General features: G+C 39.3%; 1 protein-coding gene across 2 annotated transcripts in view; it reads left to right on the forward strand.

Annotated features, from left to right (window-relative positions):
- The first annotated feature begins 931 nt into the window (after window positions 1-931).
- The window catches only part of RGS7 (regulator of G protein signaling 7), a 450,036-nt gene continuing 430,438 nt past the window's right edge, over window positions 932-20,529 (forward strand). For both annotated transcript variants that reach the window (XM_061160269.1, XM_061160270.1), the window contains exons 1-2: window positions 932-1,039; window positions 2,262-2,390. In XM_061160269.1, coding sequence (XP_061016252.1) covers window positions 2,313-2,390 — 78 coding nt within the window. In that variant the 5' untranslated portion in view covers window positions 932-1,039; window positions 2,262-2,312. The remainder of the gene's footprint in view (window positions 1,040-2,261; window positions 2,391-20,529) is intronic.

The raw sequence follows: 20,529 nt of genomic DNA on the forward strand, positions 1-20,529 counted from the left end.
TCAGATATTTTTAACTTCACGACCCTGCCCCTGAAAGCCAGACACACAACTTTCTTTACTATAATTGGGACAAAAGTGACTTTTCTTCTTAATGTCACTCTAATCCTTACAGAAGAACTAGTGACCGCAACCTGAAGAATAATTATGGGGAAATCATCACCCCGCCCTCATTCTTTGAAAACTGCTGGAGGGTGAGAGTTAAGTCAGTGACAGGTCCTCTGAGCATCTCCTGTCTAAAAGAGAAACCAGATATTGCGACTATACCTTCATTGTAACAGGTGGCAAAATGTGCACTTCGAGTTGGCAGTCTCCGAATCGTTTCGCATTTCTCTAACTTAGGAGGAAGCTGTGAAATTTGCAGGCAAACGGGCTGAATGACTCATTTGATCCTGGACATTTCCTTCACTCCTAGGATGTCTCAATATCCCTCCACTCCCGTTTTTAAAGCATAACGATAATCAGTCATCTGCTACCCTCGCACTGTCAGCGCAATCACCGGGCACGTGACCAAACCGGCCCGCCGCAAGGGGCTACCTCCATTCCTGCATGCCTCCATCCATCCATCCACCCACCCACCCATCGCCCTTTCTGTTCTCGGGCTTAACACTCCCATCTCCAGGCCTTCAGCGGCGCGCACACCGGCGAGTAGGGTGTGCAAGGGTTGCACGCTCTTGGGGGCAGGGCGGCCGCTGCCTCGGCCCGAGACGGTGGGGCGGCAGAGGAGACGGGGCAGCGAGGCCGCGCGGAGCCGAGCGCCCCCAACCCCGCCCGGCTCCCCTCCCCGAGCCGGCACCTAGGGACGCCGGGTCCCACGTGACAGTCCCCTCCTCCTTCCCCAGTCGCGCGCACGGGCCGGGCGTCTCGGTCCCGCGCGCGCTCGTGGTCCCGGAGCCCGGGAGCCAAGCGAAGGAGGGAGCGGTGGAGCGCGGGCCATCAGAGCCCTGTGCCCGCGCGGAGGTGATGAAGCTGGCCGCGCGCTGACACCGCCGCACCCAGCCGCCGGGAAGCAGGCGCCTCGGGCCGCGACCTTGAGGAGGAGGTACGGGGCTGGGCACGGCGATGGGGGTGGGCTGGGGTGGGGGCGGAGGTCGGAGGCGGTGTCCCGGAGCCCCGCGCCCGGGTCCGCGCGGCTGACACCGCCGCCGGCCCGGCTCCAGTGCGCGGCTCGGGCTCGCCTGCCATTTGCTGCCGCCGCAGGCGAGCCGGGCTTTCCTGTTTTCCCCTCTCTCCGCCTGGTCGCTCCGCGGCTTCCGCAGTTGGCGCTGCTCACGGTGACCCAGGTAATTGCCTGAAGGGCCGACCTCCCACCTGGTCTTGTTGCCAGGACACCTTCTCTGCGTGCTGGCCGGGGTTGGGCAGGGTTACGCCGCGACTTCCGAAGCCGAGTTGGGCCGAGGGGAGAGGAAGCAGTGGCCGGGCAGTGCAGGCAGGTGAAAGTCGAGGAAGCTGCCTTGACTCTGTGCGGGAGACCTAGGGGAATGAAGAGGAAACACATGACTGGAGAATGGCTCGGGAATGGGCCTCTGATGCGCTTGCATGCGGGGAAACTAGACAGACACCTGGGAGAAAGTGCTGCTACAGGGTGTTGCCTTTTTAGCCATTCGGGGAGGGAGGGGGGGAAACACCATCCGGTGGAGATGCAAGTATTGGGAGAGAAGAGAACTCTGTAGGATGGAAATGGTAACCGTGATTTTTTTTTTTCCCCAGTGAGCCTCAAACACTTAAAAAATGAGTATCCAGAAAATCAAGTCAATTAAAACCCTAGTCAAGTGACAATTTTAACTAAAAGATTGTCATTTCTTACAATTTCCTGGGAATACTGTAGGTGTAAATTTTTTTTTTTTTTTTTTTTTTTTTGGAATCTATCTCTGTGCTACTTTCTACAAGCCAGCCCCAGCATGTAAGCATGCTCCAATGTTGGATGGGGGAGATGAATCAAGAGTCAACCTTCTTGGATAGTTAGGAAGTTTGGGATGGTCATGTACACACTGCTGTATTTAAAATGGATAATCAACAAGGACCTACTGTATAGCACATGGGACTCTGCTCAATGTTATGTGCCTGCCTGGATGGGAGGGGTACTTGGGGGAGAATGGATACACGTATATATATGACTGAATAGCTTCACTGTTCACTTGTAACTACCACAACATGGTTAGTCCGCTGTACTCCCATACAAAGTAAAAAGTTTGGGAAAATAAGAGTCAGGCTTCTTAAGTACTACCATTAAGAACTCACTGAAGTCTCTCTATCTCTTGCAGGGTAGACTGATAATTCCTGTATCTGAGAGTGGACCACGGGTGTGTGGTGACATGGCCCAGGGGAATAATTATGGACAGACCAGCAATGGGGTGGCAGATGAATCACCCAACATGCTGGTGTACAGAAAGGTAAGGATTTCTTCACTTCCCTGGAAAAAGGGAAACTTCTAGCTTCTTCAAATTTTTCTTTTCCCCCTCAGATCGGAGTATCTATCAATTTTGTGACCTTAGGGATTCTCCAAATCACCAATGACTGCACACTATACTTGAGGATGAGTTGACATTCTCAAGTAAAGCATATGTGTAGAGACATAGCGGAGTAAATGAGGCTACTGATACTATGTTCTCATACTTTCCCTGTGGATCCTACATGGATGAAGCTGCAGTCAGCAGCAGCAGCAGCAAATTTGGACATCCCGCATATTTTGTTTGTTACATACAGGATTTTATAGCATCTGTAATAGTTTTTAAAAGCTTTTTCTAATACTCCTCCTAAGCATTTAGGTTGTAATGATCATACAGATGTATAACATTTAGACTACATTGCATTCCTGGGGCAAGAGTGAATGTGGCTATGTATGTATGGGTTGTTTAATAATTTTGCTTCTAACTAAATAATTCCAGTTTTGTTTTAAAATCTTAGCTTAAGATATTTTTTACTTTGTGTTATTTTTATAATTTTACTTATGGGTATTTATGTTCTAGTGCCATATGCCCATTAAATAAATCTTTGTATTTTAGAAGTTTTTTTTTTTTTCTCCAAACTGATCTGACAGCTTTATGCATTTTATAACGATGCTGTCAACACCAAACTTCTAGATATTGAGCCACCATAATAAAGATGTATTTGAATATTGTATGTGCTTCAGAGTGGTTGCTTAGGTAAATTCTTTTTGGTTAGAGTCAATAATCTTACTAAAATTAAGGAAGCAGCATTCTTCATTTAAATTCTGGTACAGAAGTTACTGCATTTTCTGGGGGATTATTTTTCTTTAGCATATTATCTGTAGTGCTTATTGGGGTAGGATTTCTTTAGTTAACACTAGCAGTGGTAAAAAGGAAATTAGGCCTGGAAACCAAGAAAACTGTTAAAGATTTTAATTAGTGTGAGCCCATTGAAGAGTCTAGGATGAGTTTGCTAGGGGATCAGAACTGGTTATGGAGAAGGATGAAACGCTTTCCACCTTGACCTGTACTAAATCCAAACTTTCCTTCAGTGTGGCCCAGTGTCATTAAGAGGTGCTGGTGATACGTGTTTGCGGAAATCTTGTTATTGTTTTGATGTGAATATGCATGGATATGCTGGCGGTGCTAGCCTTGTAGACTATAGTATGTTGTGTACCTGTGAATGCAGGGGTATGTGTGTGTGTATGTGTGTGTGTGTGTGTGTGTGTGTGTGTGTGTGTGTGACAGCACAGTAAAACTTTTTCTTCACAGGGAAAAAAAAAAGCCTATTTTAGTTTTAAAGCATCCCGATTGGATAAATCAAGCAAATAATCCACTTGAGCTTAAATTATTACTAGTCTGTTCCTATGCTGATTGAAATTATTGGATATTTGCCCAATCTATATAGATTCAGTTAGGAGAAGACCTATTTTGGGGCAAGTTATGTGTTTTTAAAGAAGTTGTAATATTCCTTATTTTTTGTATGACTTTGAATATGGTAATGTGAAAGATATGAGAATTGTAGATTCTGTCTTATAGGTTTGTGCAGTGTTGAGAGTTGGACTTTTGTAAAATTATCAAGTTAGCTATTTTTGTTAGGTCAAACATTGTATTCTCCGTTTCCCTATAAATGATCCGAGGCTAAATTGATTGGACACCTAACAGTTAATCTTGATTAGAAATAAACTTAATATGACATCAGTCTGTGTGTCTCATTTAGTCACTATCATGAGACTAAGTGAACACTGAGGCTAGGAGTTTTATAGATAGTTACTGGATTATTTAGTGTACCTAAGGTTCATACTGCTAATTTTGAAACACTAAGTTGTTGTTTTGTATCAAATTGTCATTATGGTTACTTAAAAATGAAAAGGCTATTATGACTTCATAGCCTTGGGAGAGAATGTAATTCTTTCTCATTCTTTTAAGCCTTGCGGTTCTGTTGGGTAAGCTTGGAACTGCTTGTGCTACTTCTTTTGCCCTCCTTTGTTTAGGGTAGTGACACATATAATTAATTTCTAGAAAAGATTTCCCTGAGAAATCCTTGTTAGAAAAATGTAACTCCAGTAAATTTTATTCATAATGCTTAATTATGGATTGCTTGTCAATCCTTTTATTCTCTGAATGTATATTTTTTGTTTTTGTTTGTGACACAAAAAATAATATTAATACATAAATACAAGATAATTTATATAAAGAAGCACAGTGTTCTTGGTTATCATTTGCTGGTTACCAAGTCACTTGGTCTGTCTCTGTAGGCAGATATACATCATGACATCATGTGACCATTTTACTTCTGTTTTTTTGTATCTTATGTGGGTTTTGACATTTAATATCTTCTCGGTAGAGACAAAATTTTAATGTGAAGAATAGCAGAGTAGTTAGAGGAGGGTTTTAGGTTAACTTCATATATTAGAATAATTCAACTGGTGGACTTGCATAAAAGAATAAGTGACATGTTACAAATGCTTAATCAAAGATAAGGAAAGAATTTCAACCTCACAGTGCCTTGCTTAGTATCAGTGAGGAGAATGCTTGGAGAAATTGTTGTTTTATTGATTTATGCCAATTTTCCACTTCTGGTTAATTGTGGAAACATAGCTTTTAAAGTGGGCTCTGAACTAGAAATGTTCATGGTATTCTCACTATTTCCCCTCCCTGCAAGCCACCCAGGATTCAGATGGCTTATACCTACCAAAGATATGCATGTGCTAATTCCATGTTCTCTTGATAAGTTACGCATGAGGTTTAGGAACGTTCTTGTGTGGGACAGGAAACAGTGAATGGTTGTCAAAGTGGAATACACAGAAAAGAGTTGGGGTTTGTGTTGAATTTCTTGTGTTGGTCTGATGCCACTCCCTTATGATTGCCCTCACATGGATTATTGTGATTCCTGCAAATAATGGGAAAATTCCAGGAATCTTTTCTCCATGGAGAATTCCTTTGTGATATTATGGGGAAAATGTACAATGGGTAGAACTATGACCTTCCAGGTAGAGTTAGTGCTACCATTGTAAAAGCTACAGGCATTGCTAACACTGTTACTGACCAGGGTTCCTGGACTTCTTAATGAATAGAAATTGATAAGATTCCAGATGAGAAATTCAGGGAAGGTTTTATTGGCTTTAAGGCTTTATTGCTTACTCCCTGAGGCAGAGCAAGGTGGCCCATTAAATGGGGTGAGGGTAAGGATGAATGTGTGGTTTGGACTGGAGCGATGCCTTGGGTGGTCTGCCAGTCCCCTTGGTGGGGCTGTGTGCAGGGATCATGCTCAGTACCCAGGATGCCTCAGAAGTGGCAGCTGGGTTTTTGGTCTTTTTGTATCTTGTTCATAATTTGCCCAACTGCATATGTACGCAGTTATTTTTAGTGTCTTACAGTTTCTTTATATTCTGTTGCTTGAGATGAGCAGATGAGGACATGTTCGTCCAGGTGCAAGCATTGCAGCAAAGGGTCCCAGGTCTCAGGCCCAGCCTGTCTCAACACTGCTTCATGATCAGGGTTGGTACCTGCAAATCAGTCCCAGATATTTGCTGGTACCTTTTTGACTTAATGTGAGGACTCTCTGTAGGCTTTGTTTGATAGCAGAGGTACATTTTAAAAAATCCATATGGATAAAATATTATCCTTACCAACTTTTCAATTTATAATGTTGTTTTTTTCCACAAGCAAGTGATGAAACTAGAGTAGTTATATCATTTCATATATCTGAAAACATTCAAAAATGTATAAAATGTGAGGCTTAACCACTTTTAGTAGTGGGGCTTCCCAAGTTCCCTTCAGTAGGCCTTAACTAGAATGGAATAGAAATAAATCAAGTTCCCAAAGAAGAGACCCACCTAGCTCCAACTCACTCTGGACTCAGACTAGCTTCTTAAAATATATGTAGAGGTGACAACTCACGTGTCAAACACTGCTGTCTTTCTTGGTCTTCTCATTCCCTGGCTGTGAAGGACTGCTGAGTTAGGACCTGAGATTATAGGGAGACACATTCTAAGTTTGGTGTCTGGCCAGCCTGCTGCCCACTAGACAGCATACATCATTTTTCGTCCAGAAGCTGACATTCCTGCATTTGAAAAACAAAATATCTAGGGCACCTTGTGGACCAGTATTTCAAATTGGCTGGCATGCTGGCTTCATACTAGCAAGAATGTTCTGAATGACCAATAATTTCTGGTATTATTGCAACAACCATTTATGCTCCAGCTGTCAGAAAAGAAAAGGAAAATATTTTTCTCATTCACTGTTTTAGTGGAATAAACACATCTTTTGGAAATAGCAAACCTATAAAGTTCACTATGCCTGTCCCCCCTGCAAGTGCCCTGACCGTTTTCCTCACCCATTCTCTCTTCGCCTCCTCTCTCTTCATTGTCCATCTAGTCACTCTCTTTCCACTTGTTTCTTCCTTTTAATTTTTCTTTTCAAGAAGGACCTAAGGGTGAAGATATCATTTTCCCTAAGATGCTGCATATTTTAATTGTGAAACAGAAAATTATGTTTTGGAGGTGAGAGCAGGTACCAGCCTTGTTTTGAGTACCTCTTGGGCATAGACATGCAGATGGGTGCTTTTAAACTTGGTATCATATTGTGGTTGTGGGAAAGGGTTAGTCTTGAAGGACTCAGTTTAGTTCAGTCGCTTAGTTGTGTCTGACTCTTTGTGACCTCGTGGACTGCAGCACGCTAGGCTTTCCTGTCCATCACCAACTCCCAGGGCTTGCTCAAATGCATGTGCATTGAGTTGGTGATACCATCCAACTATCTCATCCTCTTTTGTCCTTTTCTCCTCCTGCCTTCAATCTTTCCCAGCATCAGGGTCTTTTCCAGTGAGTCCATTTTTAGCATCAGGTGGCCAAAGTACTGCAGCTTCAGCTTCAGCATCAGTCCTTCCAATGAATATTCAGGATTGATCTCCTTTAGGATTGCCTGTTTGATCTCCTTGCAGTCCAAGGGACTCTCAAGAGTCTTCTCTAACACTACAGTTCAAAACCATCAATTCCTCGGTGCTCAGCTTGCTTTATAGTCCAACTCCACATCCATACATGACTGTTGGAAAAACCATAGGTTTGATTAGATGGACCTTTGTCAGCTGTGTCTCTGTTTTTAATATGCTGTCTAGATTGGTTATAATTTTTCTTCCAAGGAGCAAGCGTTTTATAATTTCATGGCTGCAGTCACCATCTGCAGTGATTTTGGAGTCCAAGAAAATAAAGTCTGCCACTGTTTCCATTGTTTCCCCATCTATTTGCCATGAAGTAATGGGACTAGATGCCATGATCTTCTTCTTTTTGAATACTGAGTTTTAAGCCAGCTTTTTCGCTCTACTCTTTCACTTTCATCAGGAGGCTCTTTAGTTCCTCTTCGCTTTCTGCCATAAGGGTGGTGTCATCTGCATATCTGAGGTTATATTGATATTTCTCCCTGAAATCTTGATTCCAGCTTGTGATTTATCCAGCCTGGCTTTTCACATGATGTATTCTTCATATAGGTTAAATAAGCAGGGTAACAATATGCAGCCTTGATGTACACCTTTCCCAATTTTGAACCAGTCTTTTGGTCTGTGTCTGTTTCTAGCTGTTTCTTCTTGACCTACATACAGGTTTCTCAGGAGGCAGGTAAGGTGGTCTGGTATTCCCATCTCTTTTAAGAATTTTACACAGTTTTTTGTGATGCACACAGTCAAAGGCATTAGTGTAGTCAATGAAGCAGGAGTAGATGTTTTTCTGGAATTCTGTTGCTTTTTCTGTGATCCAACAGAGATTGGCAATTTGATCTCTGGTTCTTCTGCCTTTCCTAAATCCAGATTGAACATCTGGAAGTTCTCCCTTCACATACTGTTGAAGCCTAGCTTGGAGAATTTTGAGCATTACTTTGCTAGCGTGTGAGACGAGTACGATTGTGCATAGTTTGAACATTCTTTGGCATTGCCATTCTTTGGGATTGGAACAAAAACTGACCTTTTCCAGTCCTGTGTCCCCTGCTGAGTTTTCCAAATTTGCTGGCATATTGAGTGCAGCACTTTCACAGCATCATCTTTTAGGATTTGAAATAGCTCAGCTGGAATTCCATCACCTCCACTAACTTTGTAGTGATGCTTTATTGAAGGACGAAGATGGCTCTATTTTTGAAGAGTAAGATGGGACAATTGGCCTTTCTTACGTCAAAGGTGTAGGGGATCTCTCAGCCCAGTCAGAATATCACCTCTGCTGATTGCTTTGACCTAGACATAACCTTGGCAAGCTTTTGCTGTGGTCAGTCTGTTCTGTGAAAACAGATATATCTGCACAAGAGGGGAGTGACTTGTTTTCTTCTTTGGAAAAGAGTGAGTTACAGACATCACTAGTTTCTTAGTGGCGAGTGAGCTTACATTTTCAGCATTAACTCAGTGTGTTTGTCTTTTCAGGATTGTCCAGTCTGGTCAATCTTGAAGGTGTCACATTGCTCCTTCCTCAAGCTCCTTTGTGAAAAATAGCCTTTGACATTTTTGCACCTTCGTTACCTTGATCTCTCTGTGTATAGGGTGCTGCTGCATGTAGTGCAGAATATTTATAGGTGATAAAAAGAGAAAGGCCTGTTAGAAAAGAAAGGGATGTTTGCAAATGGATAATCACAAAAGGCATTTAGATCCTCAGATTTCTAAACTAGGGGCTCAGATGGAAGGCAGGCATCTATGCCATTTCTAAAAAATTCCAGAATGAAGTGTCTTCTGTATATATATGATTTGAAAGCTCCTTCTTAGACTAAAGGATGTGTCTACTATAAATATGAGTTTAATCTGTTTGAATCAGATGCAGACCTATTTTTTCCCTCAGTGACACTAATGCGCCCTGAGATAGAATAGAACCATCATCTGTGATACTTCTGAGAAGTAGACAGAGACGTTTTATGAGTAATAATTTAATAATGAATTTTGGATAATAGTTAACATGAGCTTGGAGCAAGGAAGCCTTCCATTGAGCTTTTTCCTCACCAATTGTTGCTTGTCAGTGCTATTTGTGGGAGTAAGATAAGGATTTGTGGCTTGAATTTTATTTCCTTCCTTTCTCACGTCCAGCCTAACTGAAATCTTAATTGATCACACTAAAGTGCAGATGCAGAAAGGAGAAAGTATGTAGGGGTTTTTAATGCCTTATAATAGCCTTTGTGACTTTGTTGAGTGATGGAAGCAGGGTATATTTAGATAGTATGGTTGATGGAATGGGATCACTGCAGAGAATATGAAAATATTTTGGATTTGGATATTTAGTGACTTAATGAATGTTAAGTCTCCTTGAAAATGATATTGCAGCACAAGTAATTGGCCCTTGCTCGCTCTCTCTCCCTGTGCAAAGGAGGCATTTGAATGTCAGTGTTATGGAGGCTTCTATCTTACAAAATATCAATCTAATTATAAAATAATTGTAAATGTTAAAGTGGGTACGCAGTTCCTCAGGGAAAAAAAGACCCACTTCTCTGACATTTGCCCAAGGCAATATGAAAATTTAACTTACCCTCCTTTTAATTCCCTTTGTCTTGTGTCTAATTCAATTAACAAAGGTCTCAGGACATTGGAACTCTAATAGACAATCATGATCTTGATTCCAGTTCCATTAAAAGTGCTGCTTGGCCTAGGCTAGAAAGAATTTTGGCTGAGGGGCCTATCCAGGGAAATAAGTTGTTGTTCTGTCTTCTGGAAAAATATATAGGAAAATGGGAGCTTTGTGATATTAGCTGGGTTCTTAACAGTAGTCTAGGAGCCTTCTTATTTTAGGTCCTTTCTGATGATTAGCACGTAAAATTCTCTTTAGGAGTCAGTGTGCTGAAGTAGAAGCATGTGCGCTGCAACTGAGTGGTTTTGGTTTTAAATCATGACTGCCCTTGTTTAGCTCTGCAGCTGTGGGTTAGCAGCCTAACTCCCTTCATTTCAGTTTTCTTACATGTAAAATGTAAAATGATAAAAAATAAAAAAAGTTTCCTTCATAGAGCTGTTTGATGATAAAATGAGTTAGCCTGTTAAACAGCCTCAATAAATGTCTCAATAAATGCTGTAATAATAATAATATAACAATGTATAATATGTCATAGTTACATTATATATTATAATTCTAATAATTATTCTTTCCCTATTACTATTTAATGAAACACATGGTATATGCCATAGGGTCCAATATGTTGCTATATTTCTTGATAAAGGTAAAAATGTGAACATTTTAACCACTCCCAGTCATGTCTTTCTGGTAGTTAAAAAGGCAGATTCTGTAGGATGCTATGGTAATACCATTTTTATGACACAGTGAGTGTCCTAACTTACATTCTATATGACTAGCTTCTTCTAATTTTAATAAACCCTTTGAATTATTATCTAATATATGTTTGAAGTCTGCACAGTTCTTTAGATATTATATAAACTAGATAAAGCCTTTGCTTCTGGACTTTCAGAGGTGAAAAGAAACTAAGAATTTATCTACTTTTTAATTTTGCAGATTATGAAATTTAAGATCAGAGGAGTAACATGATTTGTCTAAGTCACACAGGATGAATTCAGGTCTTTATTTATTTGTCTTTCTGTGGTTTGTGTGTTTCTTTATCTTTCTCTTAAAATAAATGCAATAAGCCTGTGTTTATGGTTTAGTTTCAGTAAGAAATCAGTGTCCTGGTTACGCTGTGGCATCCATGGATTATTCTCGAATATTTAATCATCCACTATTGTAGATGACTAGATTCCCTTTTCCCTTCAACTATAATTTAGCATTTGGAGTCCTGGAAATAAGATTGAGAACTAGTCTGACCTACTCTGGTAGTAGTTCTGTTCTTGATTTGATCCTGACTGGAAGTTCTAGGCTGATGAAAACCCAGAATTTGATGTTCTGTGGCAACACTGTCCAATAGAGCTTTCTATCATGATGGAAATATACTATGTACTGTCTAATATAGTAGCCACTAGCCACAGAGGGCAGTTGAACACTTGAAATGTGGCTAATGTGACCAAGGACTTGAATTGTAAATTATATTTAATTTTAATTAATTATAATTTAAATTTAAATAGTCCCCCGTGGCTGGTGGCTATTATATTTGATAGCACAGTGATTATGGAATAAAACCCGTTGAAAAAGCAGTATCAAAGAGAAAAGATAAAAGAGAAGGCTATACTTAGCTTGAGACTTGGCGTGCAGTGCTGGCAACAACGTTGCAACAAAAAAATTGTCCAGCAAACAATTTTTAAAAATAATAGTACATGTATCCATGGCTGATTCATATCAATGTATGACAAAACCCACTGGAAAAAAAAAAATAATAGTACAGATGTATAGTTTTAAAGGAGAACCATGGTCTGCTAAGGAAATATTAAGAGATATTGTAATAAATTACACCAAAGGTTTATGTTTTGTTTTTTTTTCCACCGTATGGAAACTGGAAGTGGTCTGCAGAGGGTAGCCCTCCAAAGGTCAGATGATAGAGGTTGTTTTGCAGTAAGACTAAAATCTGCATGCACCATGAATATCCTAGGAAGCGCACTTGCAGCATCTCAGGTGATTTACTGATGTCGAAAGCATTCTAATTAATTGCTGTATCTTATGGAGTCTCAGACATGCATTGTAGCCATTCCAGTTCCTGTTAAGACTGAGGGGAAAACCAGAAGCTCTGGGTAAAAGGGATTTAAAATGGTTGAAATCCTTGTTGAGAATTTAAAATTGGGGTATAAAGAAATCCATTTTTTTTTAAAGCTCACTTCTTTTTCATATACCTCAGAATGTTGAAAGGAAGGCAGTAGTCTAGGGAAAGTAGTTAATTCATGATGAAGTGACAGAGTCTCCAAGTCAGAAGGGCTTGATGTGAACACTTGCTCTGCCTCGATTGGCTGCATAAGTCTGGACAAGTTTGTTAACTTCTCCTAGAGACTACTTTACAGAATCATTGAAAAGATGAAGTGTAAGTGAGAATGTTTGACTAAAAGTGATTGACAGGTTATGCTACAGACTCTCTGGGAATTGTGGAAGATACTGAGGTTCCTTGCAAGAATAAACTTTGCAAAACTCTCCTTGACCAGTCTTCCCAGCTTGCTGAGTGTCCCTGTGGCCTTAGGTCATTTAGAATCCCAGCTTCCCCCCCAGTTGGTCATTGATGGAAGTTGTCAGATTGATATGTCTACATGACGATCTTTGGCCACACAAAACCTTTTGAAATGTCAGGCAAACTGGTTCAGTAGAAAGTTTTTTCTTTAGTACAGAATCTAGGGAAAATGTTCAACTTTAGTATTTAAAATGACCAAAGCATTTTGAAGGAAATTATCACATAGAACATATTACTACTAATATTTCTCTTGCCAAACTTTTTAAAATACTTTTTTTTTTTCTGGAAATCAGTGCTATTTGTCACTTGCTCCAAGTTTTATATTTAGTATTTGGGGTTTTGACTTTCAGTTTATTGTTAATTAGAATAGTTGTCATTTACTGAGTGCTTACCATGTGTCAAGGCCTTCATGTATATTATCTGATTTCCTTAAAATATGATGCATGCTGATTATTACCATCCTGTTTTTCTAATAAGAAAGCTGAAACTGACATATGCAAACTAAGTGGCTGCCCAGGATTGCTCAGGGATTAGTAACAGGGCTGGTGAACTCCATGAGGGTGGAGACTCCTATCTTCAGTGCTATGTTCACAGCACCCGGAGAAATGGTACATAGTAGGTGTTTCTGAATATTGAGTGCCTAAGCGCATGAATCAGTGAGTGAACAAATGAATGACTGCACAAATGAATGAACGCTTAATCCAGCGTCTGCATTCTTGCCTCTTCACTGTGTTGCTTTCATTTGGATTAGTGAATGAATAGCATGTTCAAAATTCAGTTCTGTACACCATACATACATTGAGCCTCAGCTATGATTGGACCTTGTGGTGGGCCTTGGGAATAGAGTTGTGAACTAGACAGATAGGGTTTGAATCCTCACTGAGCTTACTTTACAGTGGTGAGGTCAGATGTCAGATAACTTATTGTAGAGTGATTACTGCCACGAAAAAGGAAGAACCAGTGTTAGGAAAAGAAATTTATATTGGATCATCTGGTTTCTAAAATAAATATTATGTTGATCTGTGTCTTCTGTTTGCAGTTCTGAGTGCTTATCACGGTGCCCAGCTTCTGACACTTAGTAAGTGCTCAATAGATGAACTAAATTGAGCTGAGCTAATGTTGAAAGTCTTCAGAGATTTACAGAGACAGATGAGGCAAGAGTGTTGATCTTATCCCTTCTAGCTTATGATAGAAGATCAAATCTCTCCTTCCACAGACTTAAAATTTACTCAATACTTGTGAACTTGAATAAAATTATTTTGCCTCTTTGAGTCCCAGTTTCCTCATCTATAAAATGGAGATAGTAGTAATAACGATGATGATGATGATAGATTATTATAAGGATTACATAAATAGTATATGTAAAGCTTGGATAAGTAGGAAACATTTAATATATGTTAACTGTTACTTATAAATGCTGCCCCAAAAGGGTTTCTTTATAAGTGGAAGAGATGACGTATGGAATTCTCCAGGCAAGAATACTAGAGTGGGTACTCATTCCCTTCTCCTGGGAATCTTCCCTTCGCACAGATCCAAGCCGGGTCTCCCACAATGCGGGCAGATTCTTCACCATGTGAGCCACCAAAGAAGCCCCTTATAAGGAAAATGTCCCTTTAAAATTTTTCTTTCTTATGCTTATTTTAGAATTTAGAACTTGCTGCGCTTCATTGGCTCTTGATTATTTTGTTTAAAGCTGTTTCATATGGTAAATGTACAATAAACAATATTAAAAATTTTCATTATAGCACATATGCAAACAAGTGCAGAAGTGGAGAAAAATAATATAAAGAATCTTTATGTGACCATCATGTCGTGTCAACAGTTCTTAACTGTTGGTAAATCCTTTTTCATTTATATTTCCTCACTTTGGAGTTCCCCCAGTTGGTTGTTTTGAAGTAAATCTCAGAAAATATATGACTTAAGATATAAGTTCTTTAGTGTGTATAAGTACTTTTAAGGAAGATAAAGGTAACTAAAATGATTATTATTTGTCCTGCATCCTTAAAATAATGACATATTTTACTCCATAAGCTTTTAAATTTTTTCATATTGCTCAAATCAGTCTATCATTCTTTCCATTTTTTTTCCAAAAAAAAAAAAAAGAAACACAACTTTTTTTTTATGTACTTATTTATTGGCTGCTCTGGGTCTTTGTGTTGTGGCTAACAGTCTCTAGGTTTGAGGGCTCAGTAGTTGTGGCTCATGGGATTAGTTGCTCCATAGCTTGTAGGATCTTCCCTGACCAGGAATGGAACCTTTCCCAATGGAACCTTTCCATTGGGCTTCTCTTGTGGCTCAGTAAAGAATCTGCCTGCAATGTGGGATACCTGGGTTTGATCCCTGGGTTGGGAAGATGCTCTGGAGAAGGGAAAGGCTACCCACTCCAGTATTCTGGCCTGGAGAATTCCATGGACTGTACAGTCCATGGGGTCGCAAAGAGTTGGACACGATTGAGCGACTTTCACTTCTTTACCACTGGACCACCAGGGAAGTGTGTTTCTGTTTCTTTTTGGTAAAATACATGTAACATAAAATTTACCATTTTAAGCATATTTAAGTGTACAGTGGATGAAGCACAGCTGGAATCAAGATTGCTGGGAGAAATATCAATAACTTCAGATATGCAGATGACACCACCCTATGGCAGAAAGTGAAGACGATCTAAAGAGCCTCTTGATGAAAGTGAAAGTGAAAGAGGAGAGTGAAAAAGTTGACTTAAAGCTCAACATTCAGAAAACTAAGATCATGGCATTTGGTCCCATCACTTCATGGCAAATAGATGGGGAAACAGTGGAAACAGTGACAGACTTAATTTTTTTGGGCTCCAAAATCACTGCAGATGGTGACTGCAGCCATGAAGTTAAAAGACACTTGCTCCTTGGAAGAAAAGTTATGACCAACTTAACAGCATATTAAAAAGCAGAGATGTTACTTTGCCAACAAAGGTCCGTCTAGTCAAAGCTGTGGTTTTTCCAGTAGTCATGTATGGATGTGAGAGTTGGACTATAAAGAAAGCTGAGCACCAAAGAATTGATGCTTTTGAACTGTGGTGTTGGAGAAGACTTTTGAGAGTCCCTTGGGCTGCACAGAGATCCAACCAGTTCATCCTAAAGGAAATCAGTCCTGAATATTCGTTGGAAGGACTGATACTGAAGCTGAAACTCCAATACTTTAGCCACCTGATGTGAAAAACTGACTCACTGGAAAAGACCCTGATGCTGGGAAAGATTGAAGGCGGATGGAGAAGGGGATGACAGAGGATGAGATGGTTGGATGTCATCACTGACTCAATGGACATGGGTTTGAGTAAGCTCTGGGAGTTGGTGATGGATAGGGAGGCCTGGCATGCCGCAGTCGATGGGGTCACAGAGAGTCGGACACGACTGAGTGACTGAACTGAACTGAACTGAAGTATACAGTTCAGTGGCATAAGTACATTCACAGTGTTCAGCAACTATTACCACCATCCATCTCCAGAACTTTTTTCATCTTCCTAAGCTGAAACCCTGTACTCATTGAAAAATAACTCTTCATTCTCCTCTCCCTCAGCCCGACAGTCACCCTTCTACTTCCTGACTATGAATTTCCTGACTCATAATTTCTAAGTGGAATTTTGCAATACTTATCCTTTTGTGATTGGCTTTTTTAACTTAGTGTAACGTCCTCAAAGTTCACCCATGTTATCCCATGTGTCAGAATTTCCTTCCTTTCTAAGGCTGAAAAATGCTCCATTGTATGTATGTACCGCATTTTGTTTGTCCTTTCATACATCAATGGGCATTTGGGTTACTTTCTCTTTTGACAATTGTGTGTCATGCTACAGTGAACACTGGTGCATAAATATCCGACTGAGACCCTACTTTTAATTCCCAGAATTCGAATTGCTGGATCATATGGTTATTGCATTTCTAACTTTTTAAGGAAGCCCATATTGTTTTTCATAGTGGCTGCATCACAATTTACATTCCTATTAGCAATGCACAAAGATTTGAACTTCTTCACATTCTTACCAACACTTGTTACTTTTGATAATAGTTTCCTAATGGGTATGAAGTGGCATCTCTTTGTGATTTTGATTTGCATTCCTCTAATAATTGAGCATCTTCTTTTGTGCGTAATTGGCTATTTTTATATCTTCTTTGGGGAATTTGTGAACTTTTAAAGACAGACTAGCTTGTCCACATCTAGGAATGGTTATATGAACTATATGATCATATGTCTAACCAGAATTCTGTTATTTTTGTTTGGATTTCTGAGCTACCTTTTTAATAATGGGGAGATTTTCAAAGTCCTTTCTATCCTTAGGTTCCAAGTTTATACAGTTAAAGTGTAGCTTCCATATTTGACTCTTCCAGGTGATGGTAGGGATGAAAATTAATGAATACAAAAATTTAAAAATAGCACATTTAAAGATAAATTCACTTTTCTTTATTTTGAATCTATGAAATAACTGCTTTTGGGGCATTGGGGTGGGACAGGCAGTCCATATCTCTTGAAGAATCTTGTAAATGTTTGAAAGACTATCCCAGACTCTCTGAAATTATTTATTGTCTTTCTTTAACTTTTATTTAGTCTCTCCACCCTTTTATTCCTGGCACATTTAAGTGTACTAGGACAGTATTAGAGCATTCACTCTATTCTTAAGGTAAGGATAGAGATATAATTGATTTTAACCAGAAAAGTTACTATTCATTTAGATTAGGGTAGAAAGATAATTGCAAATGAATTTCTCCTTTCATCTTAAACCTTGCTTTTATGCAGTTATATATTCTTTTCATAACATTTCTTTTAACTGATTTGAACTGATTAACTGATATGAAGGGATGGGACTTTCAGTGGCTTCAATCAAAATTGTTTATCTGTTGGAAATGTGTTCCAGGATTCCTCATTACTGTCTTACTCTGAAAGTTTACTAGAATTAATTAATTTGCTGTACACTGTGATTTGTTTGACTTGTACCTTATTGATTTGTTTGACTCAAAGCTCATTATCACTTTATAAAACTATGTAAACCTGTCTGTCATTGATATTTCTTTTCTTCTTCCATAGTAATAGCACCCTGCATTTTCATCAAGGCATATAGCCTCTAGAATAAAGATTGCATTTCCCAGGTTCCCAGGCAGCTAGGTGTAGCCCTGTGATATATTCTGGCCATGAGATGTAAACAGAAGAGATGTATATAGTATCTGGGAAGTGCCCTTAAAGAAAGGGAATATACCTTTCTTTTTTTCTTTTCTTGCTCTTCCTGTCTGGAAAGCAGTCATCTTAGCCAGGAGGTGAAATCTGAGTTGTGGATAGCAGAGTGAAAGGGAATGAGTCTGGTTCCTTGATGGTTATAGAGGCAGCATAGCAACTTGATCTGCCTGTGTAATTGTATTAGAGAAAAATTAACTTATGTCTTCTGTTTTTTAAGATTTTTTTTTTTTTTTTTTTTGGAGCAGTTCTAGGTTTACAACAAAATTGAGAGGAAGCTGAAAGTCACTTGGTTGTATCTGACTCTTTGTGACCCCATGGACCTTAGTCCATGGAATTCTCCAGGCCAGAATACTGGAGTGGGTAGCCCTTCTCTTCTCCAGGGGATCTTCCTAACCCAGGGTTTGAACCCAGGTCTTTTGCAATGCAGGTGGATTCTTTACCCACTGAGCCACCAGGGAAGCCCAAGAATACTGGAGTGGGTAGCCTATCCCTTCTCCAGCGTATCGTCCCAACCCAGGAATTGAACCGGGGTGTCCTGCATTGCCTGTGGATTCTTTAACAGCTGAGCTACCAGGGAAGCCTGGTAAAAGCCTAAAAATTGAGAGGAAAGTACAGAGATTTCCCATATACTCCCTACCCTACTTAACCAACCTTATTATCAGTAGTATTCATCAGCATGGTAGATTTTTGCCAAAGATGTACCTATATTGACACATTATAAGCATCCAAAGTTCATATTTTACCTTAGGGTTTGCTGTTTTTATAAAAAAATAATTTTATTTGTTTATTTTATTTATTTTATTTTTAATTGTGCTGAGTCTTCGTTACTGTGTGGGCTTTTCTCTAGTTGCAGTGAGCAGGGGCTACTCTCCCATTGCAGTGCTTGGGCTTCTCATTGAGGTGGCTTTTCCTGTTTTGGAGCATGGGCTCTAGGGTTCGAGGACTTCAGTACTTGTAACTCCCAGGCGCTAGAGCCCGGGTTCAGTAGATGTGGTGCATAGGCTTAGTTGCTCCGAGGCATGTGGGATCTTCCTGGACCAGGATTTGAACACATGTCTTCTGCATTCGCAGGTGGATTCTTCACCACTGAGCCACTAGAGAAGCCCCAGGACTCACTATTTATGTTGTACATTCTGTGGTTTTAACAAATATATAAAATGTATCCATCATTATAATATCTCTCAGAGTATTTTTATTTCCATCTTTATGTCTTCTAGATATTACTGTTTGAATTTTCTGTAACTTGCGGCCAAATCAAGTTCTAACCAACTCAACAGCTATATTCAAAACCTTTTATTTTTATTCCGTAAAATAGTAATTGGGAAGAACTTTTTTAAAAAAAATAGATGTTTCTTGTTTTATTTAAAAAAAACATCTATTTGTTTTCTGAGAATAAATCTAATTTCTTTTAAGCAATATAATTTGGAAATTCTGACACATAATTATGTAAATGGTTCAATTTAATTTATTAAATATTTGTTGAACAGTTATTTTGTGCAAGTTAATTTGCTAGAAGTGTCAGGGGATAAAGAATCAGTGATGACAACAATATATTCTTTATCAGAGCACTTTACAATCCCAAGATAGGAGGATCAACATTTTTACAATTAATTTCATGTATGTATATGTGTATTTATAAAACCTCATAAAATTGATAAATAATCATAAAATTGATTATTCAGTTAACAAAAAAAGCTCTTGTTTTCTTTTGCGGAAACTAAGGCCTAGAAATATTACTCGCCCATGTCAAAAAATGCACATTAAAACCATATGTTTCATTTTGTGTCTTAGTTGCTTAGTCGTGTCTGACTGTTTGTGACCCCATGGACCCTGCCAGGCTCCTCTGTCTATGGAATTCTCCAGGCAAGATTACTGGAGTAAGTTACCATTTCCTTTGCCAGGGGATCTTCTCAACCCAGGGGTATAAGAGGAAAAACTTGATAAAATTTTGAATTTATTTCTTTACCTTACAAATTGGTTACTCATAGGACATTTTTTATAGCTGAAGATGTTGTTTTTAGAGTGCCTTTGTTGCTTGTAAGTTTAACTGATTTGGACATAGAATCATTTTACATAATAAAACACAAGTTTTATTTAAGTTAAACTTTAAGTTGTGGAGCTAGGCCAGTACTGCTTAAATTTATTTGAACAGTATATTTGAACCTTATGCTTTCCAGAAATGTCTGGAAGCATTTTGTTGAAATTATTTGTGAAAAATAGTATGAACTTTCCTTCTTGGTAGTGTCTTTGTTGGAAATTGTGCATTCTTAACCATGTAGATGAGGTCCTGAGTTGAATTTTAACAAAGAGAGTCAAATAAGTGCAATGAAAACAGTTTATTTACACCAGCTATTCCATCAATCTGTGGTGCCCGAGTATACCAGAAATACCCACACAACAAAGCAAAATATGGACATGTCTGCTGTGGCATAATACATTCCATTAAAGAAGCCCCACACTCTGCAAAATCACATGCTAAAAATAACTGGCATTTTGAAGGAAATAGAATAGGAATAGATCACTTGAAATGTTTTAACCACCCCAAACATTTAATGTTATAATTAAGCAATAACCAAAACAATCTTATTAAAAATTCTAGCACAGCTATAAAAATATGCTAACTTCCTTATAAGTAAAGCAATAATACAGTGACACAAGCCATTGCCTTTAGAAAGAAAAGGAGAGGGTGGCTTGATGGAAGAGTATATAGGGGAGTATTGTGTGCTGAATTATGGAAACGAGAACAGGAGGGCATTAGCAGGTGGAGAAATAGTGACAGGCTTACCATGAAATAGTCCTAGCCTGTTATCTAGTGTTTGCTTGTTTGTTTTGTACAGATCTCTGAGAGAAATGTGGAGTA

This window comes from Dama dama, chromosome 14 (genome assembly GCF_033118175.1).
Source record: "Dama dama isolate Ldn47 chromosome 14, ASM3311817v1, whole genome shotgun sequence".
In the NCBI taxonomy this organism is placed as follows: domain Eukaryota; kingdom Metazoa; phylum Chordata; class Mammalia; order Artiodactyla; family Cervidae; genus Dama; species Dama dama.